The following is a 16719-nucleotide window of genomic DNA, read 5'->3' as shown; positions in this document are numbered from 1 at the left end:
GTCATTAATGTCATAATGTCATATATTTCTTTTTAGTTTTTAGTTTTATAAATTATTTTGAATGAAAAACGTACCTAGTCATGTTGTTCTCTTTCAAAGAACAGTTTATATAAATTATTGAGTAAATATAATCAAAATACATAATGAAGCCTCGACCCTGCGGCTGCAAAGGTTGTCGAACCTGTTTAGTTTGTGAAACTAAGTACGGTGCTGCAGAATTTAAGCCAACAATAACACTAGACAAAACAAGAGGTTATGTGTATTGCCCTTATTGTTGTAAAGCTTGGCCTGGATGGGATATCGATTCGTATAAAGAACATCCAAATCATAGAGGCGAATCATTGAGTTTTCCGGGAGTGTTTATACAATTAGATTTTATATCGGAAGACGAAGAAAATGAACTAATGAAAGCAATTGATGAAGTACCTTGGGATGTATCACAAAGTGGCCGGCGAAAGCAGAATTTTGGACCAAAAACAAATTTTAAAAAGAAAAGAATAGTACCAGGTAATTTTGACGGCTTCCCGCAATTCTCTAAATATTTGCAAGACAGATTCGAAACAATTGAACTATTGAAAGGCTACAAAGTTATAGAACAATGTTCTTTGGAATATAATCCAATCACAGGTGCGTCAATAGATCCACACATAGATGATTGTTGGATCTGGGGAGAGAGGGTTGTGACTGTGAACTGTTTATCGGACACTGCTTTAACCATGACTGTATATAAAGGTGATAAAAATAAATATAACTTATTGTCTGCTGAAGAATTTCCACCACTGGTGCAACCTAATGGTTATATAGATTTAGAGTTTAAGAACAATAAAAATATGTTGGCATCATGTAGACCAGTCATCAATAGTGATGCAATTGTAAGGATACCTTTAGTTCGGTAAGTGATCACTTCATAATGTTGTGCAATATCAAATTATGTAAATACATTGCTTCTTCTATAAAAAACTATCTCTGACATTGAAACATTCAATGACACATTTTGATATTGAAGGCAATAAAGTTGTGCAAAGTTTCTCAATATATTAGAGATACAAAATATGAGAAGGAACCATAAAAGATAAAGACTGTATTTAGTAAAAATGAAGAAGTTTGTGTATTTACCACCACGCTAAAATTTACATACTTTAAATTAGAATGTTGTGAAATGACCCGTAATAAGGACTAATCCATACTATCCATACTAATATTATAAATGCGAAAGTAACTCTGTCTGTCTGTCTGTTACTCAATCACGCCTTAACTACTGAACCAATTTGCATGAAATTTGGCATAGAGATATTTTGATACCCGAGAAAGGACATAGGCTACTTTTTACCCCGGGACATAGGATAGGTTTTATCACGGGAACGGGAACTATGCGGGTTTTTCTTTGACTGCACAAGCGAATCCGCGGGCGGAAAGCTAGTAATAATATAAATACTATGTTTGATTATTAAAATTATTTAAAATTTAAATATTTGTAATTATCATTTTCACATGTTGTTTTCAAGTGCGTGTTTTCAAGTGTTGTTTTCCCTGCAAAATTTTTATATCCACCTTATAATAAAAACATCTTGCTTTTCACACACGCTTGTATTAACAAGTAATTTTCAACTATTTTCTTTTGCAGGCGTTCCTTGACCGTGTTGTATGGAGAACCAAGATACCATTGGGAACATTGTGTTCTAAGAGAGGATATAAAAGAAAGAAGAGTATGCATAGCCTATAGAGAGTTCACTCCTCCATACATGCCTAACGGCTCACACAAAATCATCGGAGATGAAATAAGAAATAAAGCCAAACAGTTTTGGGATCACAGATCGAGATATAAGAACCAAATAATTGATTGAAGACTTGAATAATTGATTGAATAAGCAATACTATTTATGTTTACCTGAATAGAAATTTTGTTATAAAAGAATTTGTTTTATTTCTTCTTAATTTCATACAACATTATTATTTTACTATGCCAATATCTCACTTTCATTATTCAATAATTTGTTAATTTTAAACAAATTATTCATTGTGTAAACTTAATAAGAGACGGCGCGCGGCCTAGTAGGCTCTTTTTATAAATATAAATTACTAGCGGTCCGCCCCGGCTTCGCCCGTGTTACATACTTCGCTATAAAAGGTAGCCTATGTTCTTTCTCAGGGTCTAAAGAATATCTGTGCCAAATTTCATCAAAATCGGTCCAGTAGTTTATGCGTGAAAAGCATACATACATACATACAACCCTTTCCTCTTTATAATATTAGTATAGACCTGTGGTATAGACTAGCAATGCCCTGCGGTTTCACCCGCATAGATAGCGATATCGTGACAGTGAAAAGTCTACTATAGGTCGGACTATAGGTTTAATTTTTAATCACATGAAAATCACCTTCACCCCGTCCCGCACTACGACTGCTCATTATACCTACTATTTTTTGACACTTTTAAAAATTCGTTATATCTTTTGAATGGAATATCCAATTTTTTTTATTTAAAAAGTATTTTGCTGGTATTGAAACAGTCTATAATAAAACGATAAGGATTAATATATGTGTATGGATAACATGGTTTGATTACTGTCGGCACTTCTATTTACTTTGAAAACGTAAAAAAGTTGTTGTAGTAACATAACTACTGAAGATGGACATATGGTATCGCGGACTTTCTTGTAGATATTGATCCATTCTATAGGTACTACCGTAGAACATTTTTTTGTTCTATCTTCAATAGATTCCGCAGCGCACGCGATGACAGCATTTTTATTAAGGAATTTTTTACACCTTGCCCCTTGGGTTACATTATTGCATTTTTGGTAAGGATCTCTAATTTTTTTGAAAATGCAATATAGCCTATGTTGCTCAGTGAAGATGCAGCTTTCTAATGGTGAAAGAATTTTTGAAATCGGTCCAGTAGTTTATGCGTGAAAACCATACATATACATAATTACAAACTTTTCCTCTTTATAATATTAGTATAGATAAAAAAAGCTGTCCAATTTTGCACGCCTCTTATGCGAAGCGTTGAGGTGGGTACTACTGTCACTTCGCGCAAAACATCTGATTTTTCAAACTTAAAATGTCTTTATGTATCATACATTGCACTTGTAAGATAATACATATACACACACATATTAAGAAAAAACACTATTTTTAACATTCATATTTTTGATGTCATTTTTGTTATTTAAACTAGTTAAAAAACAGTTTAAAAATGTTCTGTCTTGGACGTCCGTGTGTCTGTATGTGCGGATCCTTTTTCTTGTTAACACGATAGCGACCGAAATACTTTACTAATCGAGTCTTTTTTTTTCTCTTACGCTTGAGTATGCTCAGGAATAGAACCCTTTCTAGTGGAGCGCCGTAAGGTTTATACCTCGGAATCCAGGGCCAGTCAATGAATCTTAATATAAACCTTGAAAATATGTTTTTAATAGTATATAGAAAAATGTTAAAAAAAAATTTTTTCGCGCTCTCAATTTTTTAAAAATTATTAGTATAAACAATTATTAATTTTTTGGAGTTTTCATTGATTTATATTAGTCAAAAGTCATATGTATTTTAAAAAGAACAACTATTACAAACTTGAAAACTTGATCTTGGATCTTTAGGGACTGCAGATATACCGATAAAGGTCGGGTTGGAGAATAGAGGGGATAGCAGCAGCTGTTCGGTATTGTTCTGTGGTATTGTTCATGGCGGGCCCTCACAGGATAGTACACGACGTTGTAACTTGCTAGACTTAATACGTAGCTGTTGTTTTCGTTCCAAAAATATTTATTTCAGATTTTTGTTTATTAAAAATTAATGTTTATATTATTGTGCAGTGAGTGTGATAAAAGTTAATTACTGAACATTACTGAGTTTTAAAAACTTTGAAAATAGTGGCATAAATTGTAAGTATTTGTTTTTCATTTATATTACATGCTTTTGAAAACAGTTATAAATATTTTGTAATAAATCGATGTTAAAAGTTAGAATATAATAGTAGAATTTAATAATATAAATCATTAATTATGTAAAAGTTAGTTATTAATATTACTAATATTTGTTGTTGCAGCCACGTGTCGCAATGGGTGAACCATCCAGTATTGATGTACAAGCAATGATTGCCTCATTTGTGATAAAATCGGATCTAGTTCTGAATTAAGCTCTGAACTAGGAGATATTATAAAAGTCACTAGAGGCATATCATCATTAAAAGCTGCATCTGCGGAAAGAGGGGATGGACTTTCTCAGTATATAAATACTCGCGACTTTGTCTACGTGCATTCGGTATGCAGACAAAAATATATTAATTTAAATTAAAAAAAAAGAACACCACATCTGCATGCTCTCCACCTAAAAAAAGCTTCGAACAGCTACTTCAATTGATTTTGATTGGAAAACTAGGTGCTTCTTTTGTGAAAAAGAAGCACCAAGCTCATGCAAAACAGGATGTGGAGCATCTTGTGGGTGCAGGAAAAGTGGATTAAACTGCACCGCAGCTTGCTTAGAATGCAATGGTGACAGCTGCACTAATCCTTCACCTACAAATTACAATCTATATCAACGAGATCGACGACGACGAAAATAATGTACAATGATGTAACAATGTGTATAGTTAATGATAAATTTTTTTTGTAACTTATTTTTTACGATAATCTAATAAATTAACATAGAAGTTACTCTGCACATATAATTTATTACAAATAAAATTAAATTTTTCACTATAAACACTTTTTTCCGCCTCTCATTTTTCAGTAAATTGTTGTTAAAAATTGTTGTAAATCGAGATCGGTCAATTTTTTTTTTTTAACTTTTTTATTTGAGGTTTTAATAATGCAGTCTCATACTTGATATACAGATTCATTGACTGGCCCTGGGTTCCGAGGTTTGACCATTTTTATGCCTTACGGCACTCTACTATTCATTTTTCAGGGTCTGATTCGATGTGGTTTAATTGTTATTAAATAAACAAAAATAATAATTAATAAATATTTATTAAAAAAAAATTATGAGGCGTGCACTTTTGGATTTTCCAAACTATTTTTTATTTTTTCTAGGTACAAAATATCGCCGTATTTTTTTTTTATTTATGCGATTATAAAATGAATAGGTCATAAATAGCGAAATGAATGTACTTAAGACAAGAAAAAAGTTGTATAAAATATATTTATAATACAATGATTAATACAATAGTATATTAAACAATAAAACATGACTAAGTAGGTATTATCATATTTTCATAATGATGAATTTATTATTATAGATCATTGAGTTACTAATCGATTGAGCCTGATTGAACCACATTGAAAAATAATTGAATTGAAAATTAATTAATAACATCTACACAGATAATATTATAATACTGAACTAGAATCAATAAAATATACAATGAATCCACACGAAAAAGTCGAGAAACGGATAATAATAATAATTAGCATAGGTAACTGTTGCTTGCTTGCTATTATAATTAAAGTGTGCACACGGTGTGCAATGTGATTTATACACAGATTTATATATTTCTGATTTATTATCTATGGTCTATGCCGTGCTTGAGTCAGGTTGGGCAATATAGACTGTGTTATTATCACAAGACGTGCTGTCCTCCGTTTTTCGCGCCATTATCATCTGTTCTTTGATTGTCCACAGCATTAAAGCCCTTTCGCTTTTCATTTTTCGGATGCAGCGAGCTAAGAGAAGCGCAAAGATGATACCGAGGATCTGTAATGTACAAATAATAACATAAAATTATTAGATATTTATACAAAATGAAGATTGAAGGCCACTAAAAATATTGGTCCCTATCATTGAGATAATATTAATAGGAGACGACACCGCCTACATCACTTATGTTCCACTCAACATACGTCATATGACGTATGTTGAGTGGTATTTTTTAATGGTTTTAAAGTGAAACGCATCAAACATGCCTTCGTGTGTGTTACGATATTGCACAAATAATACAAATAATACGGAAAAGTGCAAAGGAATAACTTTCATAGTTAAGTACCTAACTAAATAATAATTTTTAAAACTTAGAGCAAAAAAATGGCGCACAGATTTTGTTCGTGGTGTCTCCTCCATACGTAGTAATATTATCTCAATGGTCCCTATTTATGTTATACGAGCATGAGTACGAGGTCAATTACTAGGCTTATGCTAAATGGTAACAAATTTACATTTTTTACGTAGGTACCTAACTATGTACCTACTAGGTATCATGAGCAATAAGATTAAGTTAAAAAAATATTATCTAATCCATATTTTAATTTTTTAATCCTCACTAATAATATATTATGTAGTTGATATTAATATTTATTGCAATTTGCAAATCCCTACGACTGACTATCACGCTATAATAAAAAGTTTGTTTGTGTTACTTCTACAATTTCACAATTAGGTAGGTACCTATCTACCGATAACATCATTATTTATTCCGATAGCGACGAATCTATGTTTTGGCCGTTATCTGTGATTATTGATCTATTATAATTGATGATCTACATTTTGTAGAGCCTTTAGCTGTGGAATTTTTGAATTTTGGAAAACAAAATGAGTCTAAGAAATGAGTATCCATTTTTTTAACTTAGTAGGTACCTACCTATCATTCTTAACTTACTATATTTAACTTAGTACATTCATTTAAATAACGAAATTTCATTACATTTCCATTTAGGACAAAACCAACTCACACTAATAAAATAACTTACCTACTTCCACAGCCCAAATAAGCGAAAACAAAAAAAAAGACGGGTTGCACTCCGGGAGTGCCGGCAGAAGTGAAAACTTGATTATTTAACGTTGAGCATGTGTGATATCCATCCGTCTTACGCTTTTTCAATCAGGTCACGTGTCCTGACGCGAGTTTAAGATTTTATACCCATTACAGAAAAAGTGCTCAACGCCGCTAAAGAAGTTTTCACTTCAAAAATGATAAGAAACATCCTTACCTGTATAAAAGTGACAGACACTCCCAAAACACCGATCACACTAGAATTCTGTATAAGCATGTTGACCAAGGCGGATTTGCACCCTGAAGCTCTCAGTCTAGTGCAGTACACCTCGCCAGTTGTGACACAGCACGTCGCAGGGACCACCACAGAGTCTGCATACGCGCTGGCTATTATAACAGTGGAGTCTTCGCTGGTGAAGTTCATGCCAGCATAATCGCGGTAGGATGTACTGCCGCAACAGTTCAGCTGAAATCAAAGTGAAGATTAGATTATCCGATTTACATCTTTAAATTATAAATAATTATTTTCTTTAGATTTTAGAATATTTGAAGCATAAATGTATCGTCTCAAATAAAGAAAGTACACTCAACATAATATTATGTTTTTTTTTTAATTACACTGGCTGAAACGTCTGAGGGGTGCCTCATAAGTCATAATATTAGTTATATGCAAATAATTTTGTACATTATTTTTGTACGTTATCACCTTAATAAAGTTATCACAAATCTGTCTGTGACAAATTCTGAATGACGCGTAAAATAAAACATTACCTACTCATACTAGGTATATAAAATAACTATAATAATTATTCTGTTTCCCTTTCAGTCCATAACCACTAAAACAATTTTGATAATATTTTGTAGTAACCTAGCTAGGGAAACATTGGCTTGTATAAATTGTTTTGGTAGCCTTTTATTTATATAATTATACAATTTTACATGAATATTAATTGTATATTGTAATAAATTGTAATTGTATGTATGTGTGTTTAATAATATATAAAATTTGATTTGAAAAAAATTTGATTTGATATTTGGAACAGAAACAGACAAACAGTCCTTTCACGCGGTATCATAGCCATGGGTGAAAAGCTATCTAGTAAATTACCAAACATAACCGAAAGCCAATTGAATAATTAACCTAGGTACTTAATACTTATCTTTAAATAAGTAATTTGTACACTTACCGTATTTTGTAAAATATCAATTTCCACTTTAATTTCGGGGTCGTTGACGTAATCTTCGACGGGCACACTCACATAATTCAATAGTTTGTCTGCACTCAATGTGAACGACATTATTACAAGCACCAGTTTTAAAATCACCATCAGGAACAGGAAAAACGCATACTGAAAACGAAATATACATCAGCAAAATCATCCAGACATTTTTAAATATTACCTACTTTACGAAACTGTGATATTACTTTACGAAATTCTGACGTTATAAAGATTACGCATAAAATTTCAATTTCAAGGTGTGAAAAAGGTGTCAAATTTCCTAGTGCCATTTATTTTTTTAACTGTAACTATCTACCTATATTGATATATTTTTTTTTCCTACCTACCTATTTATATTTAAATAACAAAGACGCAATATTTAAACTATGCCATGACAAACAACATACACATAATTATTATAAGGCGCTGACTTACCAAATTAACCAAGCATGTGCTCTGCTTCAGGCTTCCAAAGAAACCGAACAGTGTGATGATGAAGAGCATCATCCCAAACAGGACGCACATCAACGAGGGAGTCAGAAACCTGCCACTTTTAGCGGCTTCATAGAAAAACGTGAAATGGTGATAATGCGTGTATACTGTGATACCCAGTACTATCATCAAACCGGCTATTATCTGAAAAATAGAGGCATTACAAAAAAAATGTTAATATGTTATTAGACTCATGCTACAAATGGTAGACGCTAGATGATTTTTCAATATACTAATAGTTTTTCATGCTAGATGGATTTGATTCAAAAACTATAAATAAATTTAACCTGAGGAGACCCTCATAAAATGCAATTATCCGCGAATAAGAATTACATTTAAAATAAGTAATACATAACACATAAAAAAAGACGTGTGGCACTCGGGGACTGCCGCGGTAAAGCTATTGCATATAGCATCACAGTATTACAATATTTCCTAATATTGTATTACTGTGATAGCATGCCTTAAAGCCACACCTCCGTGCCCGTCGGAGTGGGAGCGTGAGGTTTTTTCGTTACGGAATTTCTCGATTCGATCCCCGCGCTCAAGGCCCGCGATATAAGCTATGCAATAGCTTAGAAAACGAATGTTAAACGCGAATTGTTATCACAAATCTGTCTGTGACAAGTTCTGAATGACGCGTAATGGACGCGTTATCTCAATAATGGTGAAAAATTATAATCAATCAGTGAAGCAATATGTGGATAGGGCAAATTAACTGCTTCTCGCAATTTTATACTTCATCAATCATCACCATGTGGCGAAATAATTACCTACATCCGGCTATATCCTTATATATTAAAGTTTCTCTCAATTTACTTTATAACATATAGATATAATTAATAATCCCATACCTAATGTTAATCTTTAAACATCGAAGTTCATAGCAAATTTGTTGATAGGTAATGCTCTAATTATAAACAAAAACATAGAGCGAGGAAGAACCTAAGACTCTACTAAGTTTACCTACTCTACTCTAGTAAGTTACCTTTCTGTTTTTCTTGTATTTGCACTTCTCTATAAGTCTGTAGGATTAGGTATTGGTTTATTATATTGTTATCTTTAAACATCGTTACATGCTAATTTACTATTTCTAATAATAATTTTAATGCACACGTTAATGATTTATTTATATTCATCAAATGACAACATTCATGCCGTTTATCTATCAAGTAACGGTGCATTTACACCAAATTTACACCAAAGGAGCGAATGCTCATTCTAACCCCGCTATGTCAAAATACATATTTAAGTGTAAACAGGCGTAGAGCATTCTTTCGTTGTTCTTAGTGCATTCGAAATAGTTCTATGCAATGTTCCTACTGAACAACACTGAATACGAGTTTTCGTTAACACTAAAAGATCACGAATGAATACTCTTGCTCTTGGTAACCTATTAAAAACTCGAATTTCTATTACCCGAATCTTAAAACCCCGAAAACGGTTGTTAGAACTTTTAAAAGACAGATGTAATGAATGACAAATTTTTAAAATTCCTTTTTTAATTTCCCAGATGAATCAATTTCCAGATGCACCAAAACCAGATTTTTAAAAAGTATTTTTTTGTTTCCCGTATTCTCATAATACAGATCTCAATATACCAGATTCTCAGAATACTTTTTTTTGTTTCCCATCGTACCATTTTCCAAATAAACTATTGCCAAATTTTCATAATCTTTTTATTTGGTTCCCATATAATCGTATAACAGATAAACTATTGCCAGATTTTCATAATCTTTTTATTTGATTTCCATACAATCGTGATTATACCTTTACTATCGACTGAAAATAAACATTGTCAGTAAGTAAATTTATTGTTTTACTTGTCCATTACAGACCGGTTTTAGTGTCAAAGTCGACTCAGTATGTTAGGTTTGAACTACGACCCCCACGCTAGAACTGACTCGCTATTGTTTTACTTGCCCATCACAGAAAGGTTTAAGTGTCAAATTCGACTCAGTAGGTTAGGTTAGGTTTGAACTGTGACCCTCCATGCACGAGCCGAGCGAGCGAAGCGAGCGTGCCGCGGCAGCGGCCGGCGAGTGCCAGAACCGACTCGCTATTGTTTTACTTGCCCATTACAGAAAGATTTAAGTGTCAAATTCGACTCAGTAGGTTAGGTTAGGTTTGAACTGTGACCCCTCACGCACGAGCCGAGCGAGCGAAGCGAGCGTGCCGCGGCAGCGGCCGGCGAGTGCCAGAACCGACTCGCTATTGTTTTTCTTGCCCATTACAGAAAGATTTAAGTGTCAAATTCGACTCAGTAGGTTAGGTTAGGTTTGAACTTTGACCCCTCACGCACGAGCCGAGCGAGCGAAGCGAGCGTGCCGCGGCAGCGGCCGGCGAGTGCCAGAACCGACTCGCTATTGCTTTACTTGCCCATTACAGAAAGGTTAAAGTGTTAAAATCTATTCAGTAGGTTAGGTTCGGTTCGTGCTGCGACCCCCTGGAAGGATTTCGTTTTGCTGGATATCGTTTATTTGAATTTAAAAAATCTGGACATTGTTTGTCTGGATATCAATTAACTGTATTTCAAAAATTTGTGTTTTAAAAATCTGGCTTTCGTGCATATGGATTACGGTCATCTGGATTTTGTGCATTTAGATTTCGTATGTCTGGAACTCATTCGTCTGGATTGTAAAACGTCGTACAAATAAAGAAATGGGCAAATGAAATTCGGAGTTGCGATTATATGGCAAACAAAACTTCGAAATTTTAAAATTCGGGGTTATGAAAAAATGTCCAAACGTTTTCTGGATTATGATATTCGGAATATTAAAATTCGAGATTAAGATAGGTAACCCTTGCTCTTGCTCTAGCTCTATGTTCGTTTGATGTAAATGAACCGTAAGAAAAATACATCTTTTCCTATCCTACTAAAATTATAAATGCGAAATTTGTGAGGATGGATGTATGTGTATGTGTGTATGTTTGTTACTCTTTCACGCAAATACTACAGAACCGATTGCAATGAAATTTAGCACACATATAGAGGGTAACTTGGATTAACCCATAGGATAGGTGTTATCCGGGAAATCCCACGGGAACGGGAACTAGGTATGTGGATTTTTCTTTGAAAATCCGGGCGAAGCCGCGGCCGAAAAGCTAGTGTGTTTATAATTGCGACGGATATTAAACAGCATCAGTAAATTGTTTGTATAAAACCTTTATCTATATTGTCATCTAGTTTGAAATGAAACATTCCATGGCATCGAAATGAAAGAGATAAGAGATTATACATGACAATAGACTTGTATATTTTGTTGTACAGTTGAATAGTTGTTGTTAAAGTTTCATTAATTGATGGAATGTTGCAAAATTGCCAAATAGAAAAATATACTAAACCCATGTGGTTGCAAAATCGTTAAAAAGAAAAAAATACCAAATGTGTGGTATGGGACATATTTTCAGGGGCAAATGGGCGTGAATAGCTATACCTACATAATTAAAGTCTTCTAAGGTTTGTGTTTTTTATCGTATTTAAATATTTTATCGACCGGATATAATTATTATCGATAGATCCCCTGTAAATAAACAATCAAATGGATCTAGATAATATCTTAATAATTAATTAATCACAAATAAAAGCGGATATGCAATAAAGGTACTGGATTATGAAATTAAAAAGTCTACTTAATTTATTAAGATGTTCGTCTGTAAATAAATTCTCAAGTAAATAAATGATAATAAAAGAAATTCATAGTTCGTTAGTGTACGCTGATTGATAAGTAATACCATGGACCAATATACCTATATCAAGATTGGTCTTCTTCGTCAAGCTTGATATTATATATATTGGTCCATGGTATAATACCCAACAATTTTCTCTTAGCCTAATTATGTACCTACTCTATATCTAGTTTCGTCCACAAGATATACTTGCACGAGCAATTTCTAACCACAAAATTGAGAAAGATTACTTTTATAGACACACACTATAGTTTTTAATTAACTTATAAACATTTTAAACACACACAAAGTCACATTTCCATTCATATGCTAAATAACTACTTACAATAAACATAGTAGTGATAGTCAGCAGTAGAAACCGTATGGATTTCATGTTGTATTCCGATTCTGTTTTGTTGAATTTCATATTTTGTGTACCAGCTGTGGCCACAGTCATTTTGTACAAGTATACGCTCTGCTCCACGCACTCTAGTATACTGATTATTAAATGGCTAAAACTGTAGGTACTGATAAGGTGATGATTTGATAAAGTTTTCGGATAACAATAGATTTACATATTAACATTGTGAATGATTAGCAGAAAAAACCCTTAAACTTACGTATTTAAACTATTATTGGCGTATACGAAATAAAACATTAGATAATCTGTCTGTAGTTTGATTAAAAACATTGAGAAATCATTTTACACAAAATTGCGCAACTTTCGATTACACTGTCTCATTATTTCTTAGCTTTTTTAATTCTTTTCTTCAGGCTATGTAAAACACATATCAACTACTTTTGACCCTCATTAAAATAAAGATATTATAGTGTTCCGCTTGAACACAGGGATGCATGAACCTCAGATATTCATAACCACAGGGTTAAGTTAAGAAGGGCTAAGCTAGTCAGTTACCACAATGAAACCGCAAAATCATGCATTAAAATGCCTGACTCAAATATACCCCCACAACCATACGAGCATTTGCTGGGGCAAAGTTCGTGGCTCTAACATAAACATCTTAAATATTTTTTATAAAAAACTAAAAAATAACACGCTATAATGATAGAGTCAACTGAATGTTAAAAATATTTAATATATTTATTGTATTGCACGCCTCATAAGCGAAGCGTTGAGGTGGGTACTACTGTCACTTCGCGCAAAACATCTGATTTTTCAAACTTAAAATGTCTTTATGTATCATACATTGCACTTGTAAGATAATACATACACACACATATTAAGAAAAAACACTATTTTTAACGTTCATGATATTTTTGATGTCATTTTTGTTATTTAAACTAGTTAAAAAACAGTTTAAAAAAGTTCTGTCTTGGACGTCCGTGTGTCTGTATGTGCGGATCCTTTTTCTTGTTAACACGATAGCGACCGAAATACTTTACTAATCGAGTCTTTTTTTTTTCCCTTACGCTTGAGTATGCTCAGGAATGCCTTTCATTTTTCAGGGTCTGATTCGATATGGTTTAATTGTTATTAAATAAACAAAAATAATAATTAATAAATATTTATTAAAAAAAATTATGAGGCGTGCACTTTTGGATTTTCCAAATTATTTATTACTTACTTTAGCAGAATAAATAAAGACAAACTTATTAAATTATTGTATTGTCATCGGTCTACAATAAGTGTGCAAAGCTTGAAAATCTGTCCGTTATAAGTGAGTCAAATTCAGCCAAAGGAGTTGGTTAAATACTTATATATAATTCCTAGCTAGCCCGTGGCTTCACCCGCTTTGTCTAAAACCTAATAAATTATATGCTAAAACCTTGCTCTTGAATCACTCTATCTATGGGACAGAGAAAGCGACTTTTGTTTTATACTAGGTAAATATGTAGTTTACGTCACCTATACTCGAACATCAAGTCATCCTTCCAAAAACTTTTTGATCTGACTCAAAGATAAGCGCAATTAGTACGTTAATAAGTATTAAGTACCTATATCTTTAGAGTCAAATCGAATGCGATGACCGACTATTTAGTATTTTGTACACAATAGTACTTGCTTTTCAGAAAAGTTCTAAGGAACTACTTGATGTTGTCATACAATATAAAATAGAGATTTCATTAAGATATTTGAGTGACAATTTATCTTCAAATCATCTTAATTTAGAACATCTCTTGTCTACTTCATGTCGCAGTTATCTGGTTCAATCTGCTATTTGATTGAATTACTAGTGCGTTCATTGAATAAGAAAAAAACAATTCGCCAAGTTGTTGACGCTTGTTAACGTTCGGCCTAGTCATTCATTTGAATGGCGTCATTCAATGAACGCGCTAATCATTAAATCAAATAGCAAATTCTAACAGATGACGGCGACATAGGTACACACTTATAATATGTGCTACATTTACATATTTTTGCTTTTGTTTCCAACATGTTATGTACTTTCTGATATAGGACATTATCTCTGTGATACGGTTTATCGTTCTTATCTATTATAATCCGCTGAAATGTTATCAAACACAGCACTTTTTATAGATTGACGAGCGATGATATATTTTTTCATATATTCCACTTTCAATAATTTCCCTACATTGAACAATACATGTGATCTTATTTATTTATTTTGGTAAATTTGCTCTACATATACAGTGTGTCCGGACATGACATACCGATATTTGAAGGGGCTATTCTCCAGGTATTTATATCGACAATTCAACCCCTCTACAGTCCCCTACCTCACCCCCCTCAAAATGGCAAACCTATCAATTCGGATAGTGAATTTATGAAAATTGTAATAACTTCGAAAGTGAGTGTCACAAAATACTAAATTTGGTTTTATTTGAACAATAACAAGTTATTCTAGGGACCACTAAACAAAGGAGACGATTTTTTTTGTTTGGAGAATAGGCCCACCTAAATTTCCTAGCGTATATTAATGAAAAGTGTGTTAATTTGTTCCTTGAAGTCCCCAGATTACAGTGGTGACATTACTTTTACATGTTTTAACCGGAATCTTTAGAAACACGATATGCAAACATTTACCTCATTCCTACATAAAAACTAACTGATAATGAGCGATTTGTCTTGTGTGACCCATCCGAATCATTGGGTACAATATATTTAAATGAATGAATAAATAAATATTAGAAAACATCACATACATTGTCACGATTCCAAGCTCGGAAATCGGAAACAGCGAAGTTACCACAAACAGAGACCCGATTTGGTTATAAATAGTATAGAAAATAAGAGATATAAGTGTGTGCACCTCAAGTTTCTTGACCTTATGCGATTTTAGCGAATGGGAAAACTGATTAAATAAGAAATTATTAGTTAAGTAGGTAGGTAGGTACGTGATTTATGAGTAGGAGTAGGTACATAATATTAGGATAGGTAGCCATTTGCACAGCTATGCTATTATTCATGTTCTATTGTAATATTAAACGCTCTTAAATTGTAGCAATTACATTTTAAAATATAGGCAATAAAAACATTGTATATGTTAAAAACATTACAACTGCGACAGGAAGAATCTGACGTCTATCAAAGCAGCCAATAGATGTAACGTTTCGTTACACGGATTTTTTTAGCTTAGTAGAAACAAATTGTTTTATTTGATTAATTACAGGATTTTAAAACCCTATCAATCACATTCTTCCATATAATATACGAATAAAAACAGTTTCTAAAGTGATTTGTTTAAGGCAGTTTTTTTCGCTTTTTGGTTTTATTTTCATTCTATGGATAAAAACGTTTCGTTCCAGTTATTTTTAATGTTGGCCATTGTTCTTGGTTTCTAGACAGCACTACAGCAGGGATGATAACAAAATAAAGCTTTTTAATTCGATTTTATGATTCCGGTTTCGTTTGTAAAACAACGTAGCTTCAAAATTCATAATATAATTTTATATTTTTACACGTTTTTTTTTTATTACTATACGTTACCGAGTCTTGGTGGGCCCACAAAAAATAGTCTCCTTTAATTGATAAGAGTGATGAAACATACTTAATACAATACTTAAAAATCGAAAACCATTTTGAGGGGGGTGAGGTAGGGGACTGTAGAGGGGTTGAATTGTCGATAAAAATAATCATAATAATCATAATCATTTATTCACCATAAATATAAAATTAAATACTTACATAGAAATCATTATCTTAAATTAATTAAACATAAAAAAAAAAATACAACAATATTATAATAGGACCTGATGATTAAAAGATAATATGACCTGCAGGCCTACACTAAGACAGCTTGTATAAATACCTGGAGAATAGCCCCTTCAAATATCGGTATGTCATGTCCGGACACACTGTATATTTTTTTTCATGTACTTAGGTACTTATTTATTTTGTTTTATTAAAATATATTTTGCTGAATACCTACGGAATTTTTATAAAATTTTAAAAGGGAGAAAAAGGAAATATGGGCAGAAATGAAACGAGAATAGTTTACAAAATTTAAATGGCTTTATTCCTTAGATTAATTTTATAATAAAATACATTAAAATATAAATATAATATTAAAAGAATCATAGAGCTTATACTTTTGAATTTCTATTTCTTTGGGTTTATAGCTCAATTATTATACTATGTATTTAACCACGTTTAAACTTATATTATTAAAGACTTAAATAGATACTTCATATAACTATACATAAAACGTGATT

General features: G+C 32.5%; 2 protein-coding genes across 2 annotated transcripts; one reads left to right on the top strand and one right to left on the bottom strand.

Moving 5' to 3' along the window:
* The first annotated feature begins 38 nt into the window (after window positions 1–38).
* LOC149905664 (alpha-ketoglutarate-dependent dioxygenase alkB homolog 4) lies at window positions 39–1905 on the top strand. The gene is made up of 2 exons (XM_090105579.1): window positions 39–892; window positions 1625–1905. Exons 1-2 carry the CDS (start codon window positions 144–146, stop codon window positions 1842–1844), a joined length of 969 nt encoding a protein of 322 aa, XP_089961705.1. The 5' UTR covers window positions 39–143; the 3' UTR covers window positions 1845–1905.
* A 3261-nt stretch (window positions 1906–5166) lies between these two features.
* Window positions 5167–12566, bottom strand: LOC149905663 (CD63 antigen-like). The gene is made up of 5 exons (XM_090105732.1): window positions 12431–12566; window positions 8359–8559; window positions 7891–8052; window positions 6921–7169; window positions 5167–5691 (listed from the first exon to the last, which is right to left on the bottom strand). Exons 1-5 carry the CDS (start codon window positions 12539–12541, stop codon window positions 5512–5514), a joined length of 903 nt encoding a protein of 300 aa, XP_089961858.1. The 5' UTR covers window positions 12542–12566; the 3' UTR covers window positions 5167–5511.
* Between the last annotated feature and the right edge of the window lie 4153 nt (window positions 12567–16719).

Source organism: Colias eurytheme, chromosome 9 (genome assembly GCF_061535395.1).
Source record: "Colias eurytheme isolate Ceu_HAF_F1 chromosome 9, ilColEury1 Martin Lab GWU primary, whole genome shotgun sequence".
Lineage (NCBI taxonomy): Eukaryota > Metazoa > Arthropoda > Insecta > Lepidoptera > Pieridae > Colias > Colias eurytheme.
The sequence above is the reverse complement of the archived record's forward strand: the minus strand, read 5'-3'. Positions and strand labels throughout refer to the sequence as shown.

Coding starts and splice junctions, on each gene's coding strand:
- LOC149905664 (XM_090105579.1), top strand. CDS start 144: ATGAAGCCTCGACCCTGCGGCTGCAAAGGTTGTCGAACCTGTTTAGTT. Junction 893..1,624: donor GTAAGGATACCTTTAGTTCG/GTAAGTGATCAC, acceptor TTTCTTTTGCAG/GCGTTCCTTGACCGTGTTGT.
- LOC149905663 (XM_090105732.1), bottom strand. CDS start 12,541: ATGACTGTGGCCACAGCTGGTACACAAAATATGAAATTCAACAAAACA. Junction 8,560..12,430: donor CTATCACTACTATGTTTATT/GTAAGTAGTTAT, acceptor TCTATTTTTCAG/ATAATAGCCGGTTTGATGAT. Junction 8,053..8,358: donor GCACATGCTTGGTTAATTTG/GTAAGTCAGCGC, acceptor TTTCGTTTTCAG/TATGCGTTTTTCCTGTTCCT.